At 38.7% G+C, this 17,266-nt stretch overlaps 1 protein-coding gene and 1 pseudogene across 4 annotated transcripts in view; both read left to right on the forward strand.

Annotated features, from left to right (window-relative positions):
- The first annotated feature begins 1,614 nt into the window (after window positions 1-1,614).
- LOC110675245 lies at window positions 1,615-9,727 on the forward strand (annotated as a pseudogene).
- A 5,466-nt stretch (window positions 9,728-15,193) lies between these two features.
- LOC5564925 (S-adenosylmethionine synthase) overlaps window positions 15,194-17,266 on the forward strand; it is a 28,364-nt gene continuing 26,291 nt past the window's right edge. For 2 of the 4 annotated variants that reach the window (XR_002501005.1, XM_021848066.1), the window contains exons 1-2: window positions 15,212-15,673; window positions 15,754-16,027. Coding sequence is in view for 3 of the 4 variants with exons in the window: in XM_021848066.1 (XP_021703758.1) it covers window positions 15,913-16,027 (115 nt within the window). In the remaining variant the exon portion in view is untranslated. Of the gene's footprint in view, window positions 15,674-15,753; window positions 16,028-17,266 lie in introns of all 4 variants that reach the window. The other 2 variants (XM_021848067.1, XM_021848068.1) reach the window with 2 other exon arrangements.

Genomic DNA, 17,266 nt, shown 5'->3' on the forward strand with positions numbered 1-17,266 from the left:
AATAATAATTCATTTCAAAAGTCACGGTCTACTAAGACATTTTTCGAGCTACCACATCTCTTTTTCTTCGACGAGTAACGCAATCTATGTCATTACCATATTTTATTCGAAATTTCCTTGTTTTTAAAGCTGTCTTTTTGAAACTTTTTCCAACTTCTGTTTCTGTTTTCCAACTTTGTTTTTCCAGTTCCACCTGCCTTCTTCCGTTGTTTTTTTTTCCGTTGTAAGAACGCTTCCCTCGTGTACCCTGTCGCACATTTTCGGCTTATCCTGTAGGATTTTCCTCAGCCGGCAAGGCGTCTCCCTCCAATGTATCGAGACATTTTTGCTTCCTTCGATCAGAATTTTATCTGCCTTTTTAAGGAACTCCATCCTCTGAGGCGAGAATTGTTTTGCTTTCTCCGGTCAGATTTCCACCGGCCATGTGGGCATCTCTATCTTAACAGGCGAGATGTTCTTGCTTTCTGCGGTTGGATCAAAGACAAATTAAAGACCCCCATGTCCCTTGCAGTTGCCTAAAATTTTATGGCTCATAAGGTAATCTAGAATGCCGTGAAAAGTGTACTGCGATCTGTCAAACTTGGGTACCTTTTGCACTACCGAGGGACCAAATGCAGTACTAGAAGCGGTACTCAATCTGAGCTCGAGTGGGACGGACCTGGTTGGATTTTCATCCGTCCCGTCGTTAAAGCAACTCCCTCATATATGAGGCGAGCCATTTTTGCCTTCTCCGGTCAGATTTTCATCTGCCGTTTGGGCATCTCCCTCTTATAAGGCGAGATATTTTTGCCTTCTTACGGCTGAACTTTCATCCATCCCGTATTTAAGGCGACTCCCTCTTATGAGGCGAGCCATTCTTGCCTTCTCCGGACGGATTTTCACCCACCGTTAAGGCGCCTTCCTCCTAGGAGGCGAGACTTTTTCGTTTTCCCTCCTGTCTGATCCGATCAGATGCTATCCGTCGGGAATGCAGACACTTTATATTTACCTCTAGTTGCAGGTGCCGACTCGAATTTTCAACTTATCCGCAGAAGGTTCTTGCTCGTCGCCAATGTGGTTTATGCACAGGCCTATCGATCGCAAAATTCTTAGATCGATTCCAAGTTACCACAAAAACTATTTCAGTTTTGAATTTTTGATTTCTCAAGGCAAATTAAAGAATGTCAAATGTCAATTTCTTGGGGCGCATTCTCGTGAGGTGTTTTTAATAGTTCATTTGCCTGAGTACTGGAATCTGGTAGAGGAATGTGCACTGTGGCTGCCGAAGTTGTTCCGGATAAAGCTGCTCGAATGACAATTTCTAATAGATTGAATACTACTGAACTTATTTAAGCCCCACAACCAACCAATTCAATTAGCCCCACAACCAACCAATTCAATTAGGTGTTGCTTAAAGCGGACGGGCACTGTGATTTGGATAACGAACTGTGGAATTCGACCTAAAGCATTGGGGTTCTAGAGAGATGAACCCAAAAATTCATTTGGAAAATTTGAACGCTTCAATCATCAAGCAATCATCAAAACAATGAATGATGGTAAATCGTCGGAATCAAAAATACAAGTTTTCGTTTGGTAGTAATTTAGTAGTTATTTCACTGGAAAAACTCCACTCAAATGTTCGACAAAGTGCTCATCTCCCGCCAAGTGCCTGGTGTAAATTTGGAATGCTTTTTCCGCGCAACCGGCATTTATCTGTTCAAGCCACATGTCGTCAATCGGAAGCTATTCGGCGCCAGCAATCTTCACACGTTTTCCTATCGTTATCGTGAGGGCGATTCGGCGGAACTTTTGAATGTGGCGGGATTACTGGCCGATATCAAGGAACAAGTGGCGGGAAACTTGGAGAAAGTAGTTCAAAATGTGGAAAATGCTTGCAAGGAACAGGAACTTCAGAGCGTTCAGACGGTGGATGAATTCGACTTGAACAAACTGGACTTTAGTGGGCAACCGAAAGATAGTGGATTTGTGGTCATCAATAGATTCCTTCCCAGGAATTTGACCGTGTTTCGTCCACTAGACGTACTGGCAGTTATAGGTAAGTAGCATTTATATTTCACAGGGCTGGTAGCAGATGTCTTTTTAGAGACATATTGTCTATTTAAAAAGTATATTTTTAATGGAAGGTCTCTGAACTCTTGCATACATAATAGATCATTAAAGTACCTGTGGTACTTATAGACTTGACAGCTCAACAATAATAATTCATTTCAAAAGTCACGGTCTACTAAGACATTTTTCGAGCTACCACAGTAGGCATTGAGAAAATAGCGCTCAAAGTTTGAAGTTTGTCTTCTCATACAAATTTTCATAATTTTCTAGTACATTTCTGCATGTCATATTCATTTGGAATTACCGCACAGATAACTTATGTTCCTTCTATTAATCAGTAAAAAATATAAACTTTAACATATTTCGCGTTTTTAACTTGCTATTTGGAATGGAAGTTCATATAGAGACTGATATGCCTTTATTTTTCAATATGGGACAGCACAAACTTCATATTTTTCCACAACATTTTCAAACAAAGTGTGTAAAATTGTAAATGCGTCGTAAAGTATATGTTAAAACATGAATGTTGCGATGAAAAAAGGTGTTGGTTCGAAAATCCATATGGGACAGTTATGCTTTTATGGGCAGTATACTGCACGATGTGCAAAAATTGAAAGAGGAAGAACAATTTGAATATGGGTCGCAGCTTACTACGACCTTGTTGGGTTGGTTGCTATGCAACAGGCATTGCCACCCAGCATGGATGGAATGACCAGAATAGCTGATTGCTTTGCTTGGATTACAATTACTGTAAAATCATGTAGACTTACCTTTGTTTAATCGTAGTTCCTGGGCTCTCCTTCCTGCTCTGGCATCAGCACGACTGGCTTCGTATTTTTTCCCAACCGATGTTCCGATCCAAGGACGATTCGGATCATCAAACTGCCGAACATCATTGCCGTGGGAAGCAACACTATCTAGCGTTTGTCGTGCTGGAAAAAAGATAACATGAATATTTTGGAAACATTTTCAACGTACACACTGTAATGAATTTTATTGTAGAAACTACTGAATTCATGGTAAAATTAAGAACTGCACCAACAATTTTCAACAGACTACATTAATCTGTTAACTCTACCAAAACATAGTCAACATCACTACACAAGAAAATATATTCGGTATCTTTAACCAGCATTGCAGTATTTATGACTAGAAACATTCTTGATTTGACAAATTTGGCATTATACTTTTGACCACATTTTCTTGTTCGGTGGGTGTCACGGATTGAAATACAATGCGTTGTAGTGGATGCTACTATGGACATGGTCACATTTACTGCACTGCTCAGTGATTTTTTACCGGATTGTAGTAACTTAACAGATTTTTGTAGTCGGTTGAAAATCGTTGGTGCAGTTCTTAATTCTACACGCAAACAAATTTTGTTGTATAATCTACCGAATCCATGGCACTACTGGCTTTCCAGTTTCCCATGCTTCATGCTTTGTTTCTTCGGATATTTTTTTTTTCAGAAATCAATACAAATTAAACTCTAATCGACATGGACATGGACATCGACATGCATTCTTCGTGAGAATAAACATCTACGGTATGCTCATATCTCAGTGGAAGTAATCGAAACATGTGTGACAAAATCATTATTTGGTTGGTTTACATACAAGAGGCAAAATCAATGATGCAGATGAATTTACCTTTTGTAAGGAAAGCAACCGAATTTACCAACGTAATGGGAAGTATGCACTTCTACAGAAAAGTAATCGCCTATCTCGATGCGTGGGAAATTTCTTGCAAGAAATGCTCAAGAAAAGCATTTTTCTTTGATCGCAGTATGTAGTTGAAAAGAAATGTCAATTCAAATGGGGCTCACTGTAGAAAATTTCTTGACCAATTCTTTCCGCAGAAATTTTTACTTTTTTTGAGCTGAACAACATACTTAGCTTAAGCAGTTAAATCGTGCTGAGCCTTTTTTGTTGCTTAAAATGGTTGAGTTTCTCACTAAATTTCGACTACTTACCCCGAGAAAGCGCAAAATAGGTGCAGGAAAAGTTTGGTTGCCAAAGCCGTGTCTTTCGGCGCCGGACGATTTTACAGCAGGAGATTCTCATTTGACACTTTCTCGCATGCGCATCAGTTTGTTTTGATTTGATTTTGACGACAAGTCAGTAAAAAACATCAACTCATGTTTCGCTCAAGAAAAGTAAAAATTTCTGCGGAAGAAATGGTCAAAAAATGTTTTACAGTGAGCTCTATTTTAATTGACATTTGGAGGGAGTTGTCAAAAATGACCATTTTCAGCGTTATGAAATTTGTTAATGAACCCTTTTCTTGAGCGTTTCTTGCAAGAAATTTCCCACGCAACGAGATAGGCGACTACTTTTTTCTAGGTACATAGCGAGGTGCATAGTCCCCATTATTCATATTATGCTCAATTTTTTTCTATTATTTTTCTCGTACAGGAAACATTTCATATACTATGGGAACATGCTATTTGAATATCTCATTTGAATATTCCCATTAGTCGAGGAGACCAAGGAGGAGACAATAAAACAATCGTGATTTGTTTCAAGTGATACATCTGTTTGTCAGTGTCGCTCAGTTAATAACACTGTGGAAATGCTCATAAGTACACTAAGAAGAAGAAGTGACTAGAATATTGACAAATTTTCTACATGGTAGCTGTTTTTTGTTTCAGTTTGCATAGCGATTGGTCCACTACACACCATAGCTATAGCTGACCCACAGACAAGCTGATCGTTTGCATCCTACACTCAGAAACACGGGTAGTCATAGAATGACTAAAATTTAGTAATTTATGACTATTTTCTATCTGCCTCTCTTTCATTCTGCAGGGAATTTTATTCCTGTTCCAATTCGCCTGGGTTGAAGCATCGCTAAGCTTCACCCAGGCGAAATGACATTTAGTGTAGAAATTCACAACAGAATAAAAGAGAGGCAGATAGAAAATAGTCATTAATGCATAAACTTTAGTAATTCTGTGACTATTTTTATTTCTGAGTGTAGCTGATCCCGATCATTATCAGTTACTAGAAAGAAGGGTAGAAAGGTTCCATGATGTTTACCACCGAGCCGAGTAGCCATTGCTGCTGAATCATGCACATGAGGCCATTTTTCTGCAAGCTCAGGATTGATAGTTGTTTTTCTCTATGGGAATCCCAAACAACCAACACAACGCGGATTCTGGCTTATCATTTTCAGTAACGAAAGTAAAAATATGCATAACAATGATGATTATTCGCACTGCGAGCTTTCGGATGCTAAAGATCATCGTGGCACTCGGCGGTGGCACGCGAACCATCAGAACCATTGCAGTAGATCACGTGTGGCAAGTAGCCTTTGTGCGATGCAGTATATTTATTGTTCGTTTCGACTGTAGAGGGACCATGAGAAAAGGAGCTTCACCAATGTAGCCAGCTTTGTTTGCATTAGCTGCCCCGACGGTTTGTCGGTGTTGGCAATACAAGTGTTTTAAGCCCTGTTGAATCATCAACATTCGGAGGGCTGTCACTTTATTTAGAGTCATTGTTAATTGTACTTTATTTGGTAAAGTTATTGATAAGATTAGTGTTATGATTTCATTTAATTTGGGAGTAATATGCCAGTAAAGCCATAGTTAAATTATCCCATGGAAGAGCCAAATTGAGTTTAAAAAAGTCAAAGTTGTTGATTTGTGGCTCCTTGCACATATTCAAAACGATCGTTAAAAAGATGGTCGATGGACATCGATGAAAGTGTGACGTCTGTTTGTCTGTGGTTAAACATTTTGAAATAATTACCAATGCATGAAACACATGGTAATAAAACCGACAATAAACCCTGTGGAACAACATTTTTGACTACTGATCAAATGATCGGTAAAAACACAGAGTGCTTATCTCTTCGCCTTTTGCTGATCGACTGGCCGTTTGTGAGCGCACACACGTTCGGCCAGAAGATTTAGGGTCTGTCTCAATTGCGTTGTTAAAACGAGTCCGAACTTAAATTTGACAGTTCGGAAATTAGTTCCCCTCCAATTTATCAATGGACTGTTAAATTTAATTTTTGTCTGGTCCAATTCGCAATCGTTGTCGATTCAGGAAATTTCAAAACAAAATATTGTCGCACCGACACCAAACCGGACAGCGCACAACTCACACTCGCCGCGCTTCGAAATCAAATTATTCAAGCGCGGCGCTGCATTCTAACGATTTTTAATTAACACAGTGCACTAGTCACATATTAGTGTGACGCTCAGACAATGAGAATTAAACAATTAAAAAACGTGTTTGTCCTTCTTTATATCGGATTCGCAACATCATCAAAAAAAAAAAAATCGTTTGAAGGAGAGTTTTTTCGTAATGGTTTACCATAATGTCATTAGTGAGATACCAAAGAAGAGACCGTGAAATAAAGTTTTCTACGTTTGTACTATTGCATAGCCAGCGTGAGCGCAACATTTATTAGGGCGAGTATAGTTAATACCCTAAAGAGGAAAACAAACGTCAACGTTTTACATCTTGAAAATCTATCACTGCACGACTGCCGCGAAAACTATTTTTGTTTTCAAATTTCGGTTTCATAAGGCAAATTTATGAATTTCAACCCGATTCCTTGTGGCGAATTTTCATAAGGGGTTTCTATGTTTATCGATAGTCCATTTGCCTGAGTGTATGGCAAAACTCACTTTTGCAAATAAAAATCGTCAGAGGACGCTCATAGACTTCTATAAAAAAAATTTGAACGCAGACCACGACATGTAATACAGGTCGGACTCGATTATCCGGAGCATCGATTTTTTTTTCACTCCGGATAATCAAATCCTCCGGATAATCGAATCATTAAGAAAAAAATCTTCGATAAAAGAACTTAAATATTATCTCTTTTTGTTGTTTTATTTATATGATGCGGTGGCGTAGCCAGAAAATATTTCTAGGAACAGTAGGGGTCTTTACGAGAAAAATATTTTTTTTGACCAGCATACACAAAAAAACACTTTTTCAAACCCCCCTCTTCTTAAATACGTTCTAAACTACAAAACCATTCATATTGTATATTGCAATACCAAATTATCTCAAATTTATGCATAAAAATTGAAAAACAAGAACATCAAAAAACAAATTCCGGATAATCGAGTCTAAAATTCCGGATAATCGAATCCCGGATAATCGAGTCCCCGGATAATCGAGTCCGACCTGTATTATGATGAAGAACATTATCGAAAACCACGAAGCACTACAACTCTTGACAAAAACAAAGTTTGAAATATCTATTTTTTTAATTTAATTGTTTCAAACTCATGAATGCATTTGAAATAACCTAATAACATTGTTGTTTCTATCTTTGGTTTTAGTAAAATCTAACAATAATTCTGATAGTTTTAAACCAATTTGTCAGTTTATGTCAACTAAGTTATGGTTTATTGGTATCATTTATTAGGTTGTTTATTTTTGTTTGGATATCTGAGATTCAAACAATTTTGAATATCAAACTAAACAAACTGTTACATTTTTCTTGGAAACCTCATGCATAAGATTTTGTAGGTAAGTGATGCATATAACTTTTTTTTATTGAGTGACCCAGCTTTAATAAGGTAAATAATCTTTTTTCAGACAATGAACGAAAGATGCGAGCCTCATCAATGGTTTTGTGTAGGGTATTGAATGTCTCTTTGAATTGCCTGATCTATGTATGTAACTTAAAACTTCAGTCGTCACGCTGTTGTATTTTGTACAATACTGTTGAAAAAACCTCGCTTTTTGTGCCCAACAGTAGCGTTGTGATTCTGACGGTGGCAAACCGCGCGACGACTGGAAGGTTAAGGCTTGAAACGTAGGTAGTTATAATACAACTAATTAGGTAATTATAATACAACTGTTATAAATCGATACAAAAACAAACAAAAATTGTCTCCCACACAGGTTCTGATGATTTCCGCTTACAAAATATTACCCAAAATATGGCGCTTCAAGCTCATGATGCTGATGACAAAGATCGCAGCACATTTTGAACGACATAGTTCTATTGGACAAACAATGCGCTGTAATTATACAATATTTGAACAATGATAAACATTTGACACCTCTCCAATGAAACAAAAAGAATATGAAAAAATAGAGAATTTTCAAATGAAATATCCAAATTATTGGTTGTTGCTAACAAATTTTTTTTGAATTTAATTTGATTATCGCAAAACTATCAAAACAGTTTTTTAGTTTGTTTCAACCAAGTAACATTGCGAAAGCAAGCTAATTTTTTGTTTGTGCAATATTCGACGTAGAATTTTGGTTGAAATAAACTAGATTTTGTTTGTTTGGAGTATGTAAAGACCTGGACTTAAATGATCAAGATAGAGATTAATAAGTGATTTCAAAACTACGAGTTTTCACTCAAAACTAGGGGTACGACACTCGCAGGTTATCTCCATTTTAGGCCAAAAGTGAGCCGAAATGCAAAAAATGGTCGTATGGGTCAAATTTCCAACGAAATAAATAAAATGAATAATAATTCATCAAAAATCGATTAAATCCGAAAAAATCGGATAAAATCTGAAATAATTCTGGACAAACATTTCAAAAGGGCACATCGACATTGGTAAACATTGGCTTTGCAAGACGCTGTTGAGCCCAATTCAACTCGATCACGCAAACTAACACCACTATCAGGAAGAGCTAACACCAATCTTTCTGATAGTGGTGTTAGTTTGCGTGGGCGGGCTAAGAAGGGCTCAACAGCAACGTTTCTAAAAAAAGGCTCAAGACCTCTTGGGCCCTTTTCAAATGTTTGTCCAGAATTCATCGAATCGACAAAAATCGATGGGCACCCCTAAATCTCGAATGTCAAATTTTAGTGTTTATTTTATTTCGGTTTCACTTTTCGCGACTACGAAGCAAAAAAAGATTCTACAAAGCACTCGCACCAATGGAAAACCTCGTAAGGAACTGTCATCGTGTGCGTGAAAAAAAAAAACAAAAAATATCTTTTTCCTTGTTTTTCTCACAGAAAACTGAATCAGCAGCTTCGTAGTCGGGATCTGCGGGATTTGCCCGCTGTGGACGTTACATGGCAGCAAACGCAAAATTTCTACAGACGCGTGAAAGACAATCCCCTTCTGAGCTAAGCCTTCGGAACGGCCGAGGATTTGGTCCACCGTGCCAGCATCTCTGCCCCGCTAGTGCACAAATTCAACCACCCGCTCTAGCTGGTCGAACAAACCGCCTCGACGTGAGCGCACCGATCATCAAGGAACAACCGCAGGAGATCTACAACCATTCTAAGTTCAAGTTCCTCGGCATGGTCAAACGCTACACCGAGAAGGTATGCGAACCGCGACAGGCCTCCCAGGAGAAGGCCGCCTCCCTGAAAGAGCTCTCCTGGAAGAAAGCTAACGGCGTGGACACCACCGCTACTACTTCCCGAAGTGCGAAGGCACCGATGAAGATGATAACGCTCTTATCTCGGTTAAGGAAGATCCAGCCCTGCACACCGTAGGACGCCTCCAATAAAGTTTCCCGCAGGCGTCTACCGCACCGTGTCCGAGCAGGTGAAATCCCTCCCCAAGGAAGATGTCAAGGAGTACGTCGTCACGCTGATTACCGTCCTCCGCCTGACCCAGTACCTCAGCTTCCTGAACGACAAACGGCAACAGCAGGCCGTGGAAGATCAGTCCGTTCTGCTACCACCAGCAACAGCATCGCACCCGCCTCCGCTTAAGCTAACGGAATGAATGTGCCATCGAAAAAATAGCGAATGTGCCATCGAAAAAATATTTAGCTTTCAAAAAAGAGTCTCAAGCATACTCCGAATGTGTTTCTTTGTCAATGATGATTTTTCGAGAGTTGTTCTGGATGCTCGCCGCTGAGGTTAGCGGAATAAGTTGCCAGTAATGGTAGAAAAAATCCTTGGTACTGAATTTTCTTCCAAATGATATAAATACCTATAAGGGCCTGATCACAAATTTCATAACGCTGAAGGGGGTGAGTGGGAGTATTACAAATGTTACAGGTCACACAAAATTCGTGGAATATTCCTCGAAATATTCATACAAAAAGCATTTCGTCGGGGTGGGTAGGTGTCTAAAATGGTCATTTTTGGCGTTATGAAATAGTCGCGAGAAGCATTGAGCGTATGCTAAAATCGCAGTGCTTGGCCGATGGGCCAACAGGTGGCGGTAGTGTATAAACGTCAAACACGAACAAAAACGATGCGAGCGCTGCGGGTGGTGGATTGGCCAACAGCCATATTTTGAATCGACCGTTAAAAATATGGTCGATGGACATCGATGAGAGTGTGACGTCTGTTTGTCTGTGCTTTTAAGAAGCTACCTGGCAAGAGAAAGTTGCATGCATAGAAGTAATGCATTTTCTACTGCGATAGAGCAGTTTTTCCTTAAGGGGGCGTATTATATATCTTCTTCTTCTTGGCCTTACGTCCTCACTGAGACAGCGCCTGCTTCTCAGCTTCGTTCAATGAGCACTTCCACAGTTGTTAACTGAGAGCTTTCTTTGCCAAAGTAGCCTTTTTCGCATTCGTATATCGTGTGGCAAGTACGATGATACTCTATGCCCATGGAAGTCAAGGAAATTTCCATTGCGAAAAGATCCTGGACCGACCTAGACCTTCAGCATGGCTTTACTTTGTAGCCGCGGACTCTAACCACTCGGCTAAGGAAGGCCCCGTATTATACCTGTCTGACCCATATCAAAATCTGTTTTAGCAAGCTCTGCTTGTCGTAGCATGTCCCAAAGTTACACTAGAGAGTAATTTCACTTCCGCTTGAAGTCCGGATCTACTAGAAGGTTGTGGTCACCGGGACTTGGAAAATAGTCGTCATCTAAATCGGTGAAATTTTGCATATTGCAACTGCAAGGCTAGCATACCAACGAAGGATTTTCGCAGAGGGATGGCATCATAGTTTTTCACTATGGTATTTGACAGGTCTTGGTGTGCCTTCTTATCAGGAGCATAAATTTATACTCCAGTTGAATCTCTCACGCACACTCATAGATTTGTTGAATGTTTTCCTTCCGTATGAGTGAAAATGGGACAAAATGCGCCAAACAAGACAAAAACTGCGCAAAGCTGGTATGTGAGAATGTGCAATGAAAGTCTGCGGTTTACTTATCAGTGGTATAATCCGCGTTCGCAATGGCATTTAGTCATCCATCCCGCACATCGATATTATTTGGAAACTGTTATCATCGTGATTATTGTTCTTATGATTATGAGAATCGACACCGAAAGAAGGAAACAACACTTCATTGTGATTTTTATGATAATAGACATGAAACTTACTTTTATTTTAAACCGCGAGCTACGATATGGAAATAATAACGAACAATATGCGTAGATTTTGTGTGCCTAGGTTCGTTTTCCCACATTCACACCAGTTGCATTGCTTATAGCGTAATAGTATTTGTGAGCACTGCTTGCGTTCAATAAGAGGCAACAAAATATGGCTATCATATCGGCCCCCTGGATTTTCGTGATACGCAGCGGCCACTGGCACTTGTTTACTATCGTGCGGAAGAAACGTCAATTTTCATGACTGATGCGAAGACACCAACACAGACAAAGCAAAGATTTCGATATGTATTTGGCGATTTTCAATAGGGTAAAGCTCATTAAATGAGATTTTTGGGATAATTTAGGATTTTGTCGATTATTATCATTCTACTGTGAAAATTACTCAGCAGAAAACACAAAATTAGTAAAAACTATAAAAAACCTTGATAATCGATCAAATGTGCAAAATCCGATAAAATGAATTTAATCTGGAGATAACTTAGAAAATCAAATGAAATAGGGTCGTATCGCACGAAAATTAAAACGAAATTGATTAGTGTCGTTCCCCTAGACTCAAAAGAATGCCTAAAAACGAAAATGGATGTTATAATTGTTTTCAAAAATTTATCCGGATTGGCATAAAAAATTCCTCAAAGAGCCCCGACCAAACATTCGGACTTCTCGACAAAAATGTTTGAGGACTATTCACCTGAAACTTTCCAGAAAGAGGCAAAAATCCCTACCTTTTAGGCCTTTCAATTTTAGTTGCAAATAGTAACTTTTTAGTTACCAGGTCAAAAGTTACTCGCTAACAGCCCTGCAACTATTCCTTTTGCACTGAACGAAATCCCCCGCCTCGAAATGAATGATTATTGACTCATCCGAGCCCCATACCTATTTTCAGACATAATCAAGATGATTTTCATCTTCGCGAAAATCATCTGTTTACAAACCACTCAGAATGAAAATCATCCAGTCTTGGAATGATTTTTATCCTTCAAATAGATGCCTCTAATTGAATGATTATCATACATGCATGTAAACAATCCCTTTTCCATGTTAGTTATTAATTAAAAATAAATCAAATCAAAAGTTAAGCACTACAAAACGTTGTTGACATTGCTTTATATTTCTTAAATGGGATTTTAACTCATTATTATACGCCTTCAGTTTTCATGAACAGATGCCGTCTTGTAACGAACGAACCATGGAACCTAAATACTCGGATGTTAGCGACCTGTGGTTAGTAGGCACTCTTAAGAAGTCTGAAAAGAAAACCAGAAATGAGGATAAAATAAGATTCCAAGTCAAATTACCTGTAATTTCCACGCAGCAATGTTTTTCAAACCACGCTGCCGCTACCATGATGTTTACGTTAAGATTTACAAGATTAATTTGACGTTTAGGAGCATTCCTTTTTCATCTGATATATCAGACAGTACACTGAACGAAACCTCCGGTCGCACATTGAATGATTTGTAATTCACATGGTTATAAAACTTCATATTCCTCATTTTGAATGACTATGAATGAATATGATGCATCCACTATTTATTGAACAAAAATCATCCAAATTAGAGATGAATATTGGAACATAATAGAATGAAATTCTGCAGATAATCGAATGATGATAACACAAATGATTATCATGCAATTTATGACGGATTATTAGTTCTCCCATGCCCCATACCGAAAATCATTCAATTACTGTCTGATATATCAGATGAAAAAGGAATGCTCCTAAACGTCAAATTAATCTTGTAAATCTTAACGTAAACATCATGGTAGCGGCAGCGTGGTTTGAAAAACATTGCTGCGTGGAAATTACAGGTAATTTGACTTGGAATCTTATTTTATCCTCATTTCTGGTTTTCTTTTCAGACTTCTTAAGAGTGCCTACTAACCACAGGTCGCTAACATCCGAGTATTTAGGTTCCATGGTTCGTTCGTTACAAGACGGCATCTGTTCATGAAAACTGAAGGCGTATAATAATGAGTTAAAATCCCATTTAAGAAATATAAAGCAATGTCAACAACGTTTTGTAGTGCTTAACTTTTGATTTGATTTATTTTTAATTAATAACTAACATGGAAAAGGGATTGTTTACATGCATGTATGATAATCATTCAATTAGAGGCATCTATTTGAAGGATAAAAATCATTCCAAGACTGGATGATTTTCATTCTGAGTGGTTTGTAAACAGATGATTTTCGCGAAGATGAAAATCATCTTGATTATGTCTGAAAATAGGTATGGGGCTCGGATGAGTCAATAATCATTCATTTCGAGGCGGGGGATTTCGTTCAGTGTAATTGAATGATTTTCGGTATGGGGCATGGGAGAACTAATAATCCGTCATAAATTGCATGATAATCATTTGTGTTATCATCATTCGATTATCTGCAGAATTTCATTCTATTATGTTCCAATATTCATCTCTAATTTGGATGATTTTTGTTCAATAAATAGTGGATGCATCATATTCATTCATAGTCATTCAAAATGAGGAATATGAAGTTTTATAACCATGTGAATTACAAATCATTCAATGTGCGACCGGAGGTTTCGTTCAGTGTGGAAAACACAGAAATTTTCTGATTGACCATCCGGATTGAACAACCTACATAACACACACGGAAGCTTTATATTTTGGACGCGGCAAAAGTTAGAAACGGTTTTTCTCCGAAGTTGGATTTCTCTCGGAATCTATGCTAGATACCTAACTTCGGAAGTGGAGCATTCGATTCGCATCCGGATTTGCTCTAATGCGCCCTGCTTCCGAAGTAGGGTTTCTTGCATGGATACCGAGATAAATCCGGCGAATTGCATTTTCTAACTTACAATAGTTCCATGGTGCAGCTGGGAGGTCAGACCGATGGCCACATCGGCAATCGAAGCGGGACGAAAAATGTGGACGACATTCATAACAACAAACACGAACTAGAGAAATAATTATCGATCTGTCAAAAATAAGTCTCCTCTGGAGCAGACTTATTTTTGACAGATCGAAATCAGAGGGGAAATAATTCCCGAACTGTCAAATTTAAGTTCGAACTCGTTTTAACAACGCAATTGAGACAGACCCTTAGTTTCATAATACAAAAGAAAGTAGCGAGGTAACGGCGATAGCTATACACGAAAGGCGATAAGAATTTGTGACTAGGCTTATTATAGGAGGTATTTGTTTGAAAAGATCGATCCACCTATACCTAATATGCGGGAAGAGTAAAAAACTGTTATTAGAATTCTTAACTTATTTTAATCACGTACAAACAGATGTATCTAATTTTAGTAAAAATAAGCGTTACTGACTACATATTATTTTGTCTATTTTCCTGATGTCATTCGTTATGTCACTGAAATATACCCAACATATGCTTCGATGCAAAAATATAGCTATGGGCCCATTCACAAATTTCATAACGCTGGAGGGGGTGGGTGGGTGTCCAAACGATGTTACGGCTCATACAAAAACTGAATAATATCCATACAAAAAGCGTTACAAGGGGGTGGGTGGGTGTCCAAAATAGCCAATTTTAGCGTTATGAAATAAATGAATGAGCCCTATGCGGAAAAAGTAGATGGGTTTGTTTACACATTTCATAACGCCAAAAATGGTAATTTTCGACATTAAAATTTTATATGAGCTGTAATATTTTCAGGACACCCACCCACTCCCGTCAACGTCATGAAATTTGTGAAGGCTTGGCCTTTACATTTATTTATTTATTATGCCTATTTTCCTGAGTTCATGGATCGTTATTGTCATCTCATTGAAACTTCAAATAAGAAAAGTACCCTGTTATCTCTACATACAGATTCGAACGTTTTTTTGTTTTCGTCAATGGTCATCGGAAGATGTTTCGCGAATACAAATTGCTCGCAAATTTGAAGCCCGTCGACAGTAGGTGATCAGCCGCGCTTTCGGAACGTTCGAACAAGTAGTCTGAAGCTTCAGCTAACCTGTAGCTTTCCCACTGGAAGGAGTTCGTTTGCTGAAGGTTGTTAAGTGCTTTTTATAAAAATTGTTGGGATTGTCGAGTGTTTGCAATTTTTGCGATCGAGTGGCCTTTAAGGGTTAGTGTGGATAAAAACACTTGCAGAAAATAAAATTAACAGTGTAACAACAATCGACGAATCGCACTCTCTTCTCCCGCGCGTTCGGTTTTCAGAGAGAGAAGGGTGAGTAACTTTCCATCTTCGAATTCGAATTCGATCGCGAGTGGACAGACTCTCTCTTTGGCTAGCCGTCGAGAATTTTCATTTTGTTCAGTCTCTTTTCCACAAAGTTTTGCAAAGTAAAGACGGGCCCAAGTGAGGCTCCCGCGAGTGCTTTTCAAATAAAAAATTAGGAGATTCAAGTCTGCCTACTTTGATTGAAATCAGTGAGTGATCGGATAGTTCCGGTACAAAAAGTTCGATTCTAATCAAAAATTTGTGTTTTTTTCTGTCTCTGTGTGATTAGGTGCTTCAAGAAGAATCGGTAAACAAGCCGTAACAAAAAAGTGACTGTCCAAATTCGGTCTCCTGTGGAAGTGCTCGTGTGAAAAGAGGGAATCGGCGAGGAAATTCTGCTGCAGTTTTTAATCGGAAGTGAAGTGAAATCGCAAAAAAAAGACTCAAAATGCCGCAGACCAAAGCAACCAATGGATTCGCCACCAATGGCCACAATGGCTACGAAATGGAAGACGGGTGCTCCTTTTTGTTCACCTCGGAATCAGTAGGCGAGGGACATCCAGGTAGGCGAGCGCGCTGTGTGTGCAAACCGGGCAAGGGCGTCTATTCATAGGCAAAGTAGGCCTGTTTTGTCTCATTGATACCTCGACCCATTCATACAGAAATCCTTGAGCAGATCAAAGCATGCATGCATTTCGGGTTTCTATATCGCAGTAGGCGAAGAGCAAGACGTTCTAATCTCGCAATTGCCGAGGAGGTTATGTTTCGTCTTTTACATTTCCCATCGATTTGTCTGAGCGCGAGCACTCCTCGCGGTTCAGAAAATTCAGAAAGCACGCAGTAGGCTAGGGGGTGAAAAAAAATGTGCTTCCTGCGAGTGCACCAATATTACGCAATTATTGCAGAAAATTACAGCTTGTTCTGAATAAAATTACTACTATTTTGGTGTTTTGGATTTTTTTTTCCGATTGGAATGACGACCTACCAGATAGTTGGGATTTCCAATCAGAACCCAAATTCAAGTCAACAAACAACATTCTTTTGTTTTGGGAAGTCGAACCCACTGTGGGTAAAAAATGGCGGATGTTCAAGCAATACGGTAGTCCCGAACAGAATAGGAAGTTGGGCAATGGCATTGGAGGGAGGAAGACAAGTCTTGTTCAGGAAATGGTGTCTATTTCAATTGGATTCGAGCTCGCGTGGCTCTAAACTGATAAAGATTATCATTATCAGAAAGTAATGATTGCAAAGTGCTTGCTTCACTTTATTGCGCCGTTTTTCTAGTGTTGAAAATGCGATGTTCGAAATGGATGGAAAAGACAATCTAGTAGTCCTCCATGCGGGTTCGATACCATCTCAAAACATTAAGCAGTGCTGCCAGAAAGATTGGAGCGAATAGAATTCAGATGGTAGAAATTTACATATACATTTTTGGGAAATGTTGTATCATGAATCTCATTCATTTCAAAATAATTCAAGAGTTAAGTTTGATATCTAAAATTTAATCCAATGATATATTGGAGATATTTATGTATTTTAATAAATTCTGTTTAAAGTACTACAGTTACTCTCCAAATTGTAAACAAATCGGATTTTGGTACCAATAGATAGCATATTCAAACTAGGTACGTTCCGATATTGTGGTGTATCGATATTTGATTCGATACGATTATCGAATCGAAGTATACATATCACCGATATATGGAATCAAAATATCGATATATCGCAATATCATTTGATAGGTATATCTGAAGGGCGCAGAATTCTTGCATCGCTTAGTTACCTGGCATTGAGTTTCCTAC

The sequence above is a fragment of the Aedes aegypti genome, chromosome 2, assembly GCF_002204515.2.
Source record: "Aedes aegypti strain LVP_AGWG chromosome 2, AaegL5.0 Primary Assembly, whole genome shotgun sequence".
NCBI classification, from domain to species: Eukaryota; Metazoa; Arthropoda; class Insecta; order Diptera; family Culicidae; genus Aedes; species Aedes aegypti.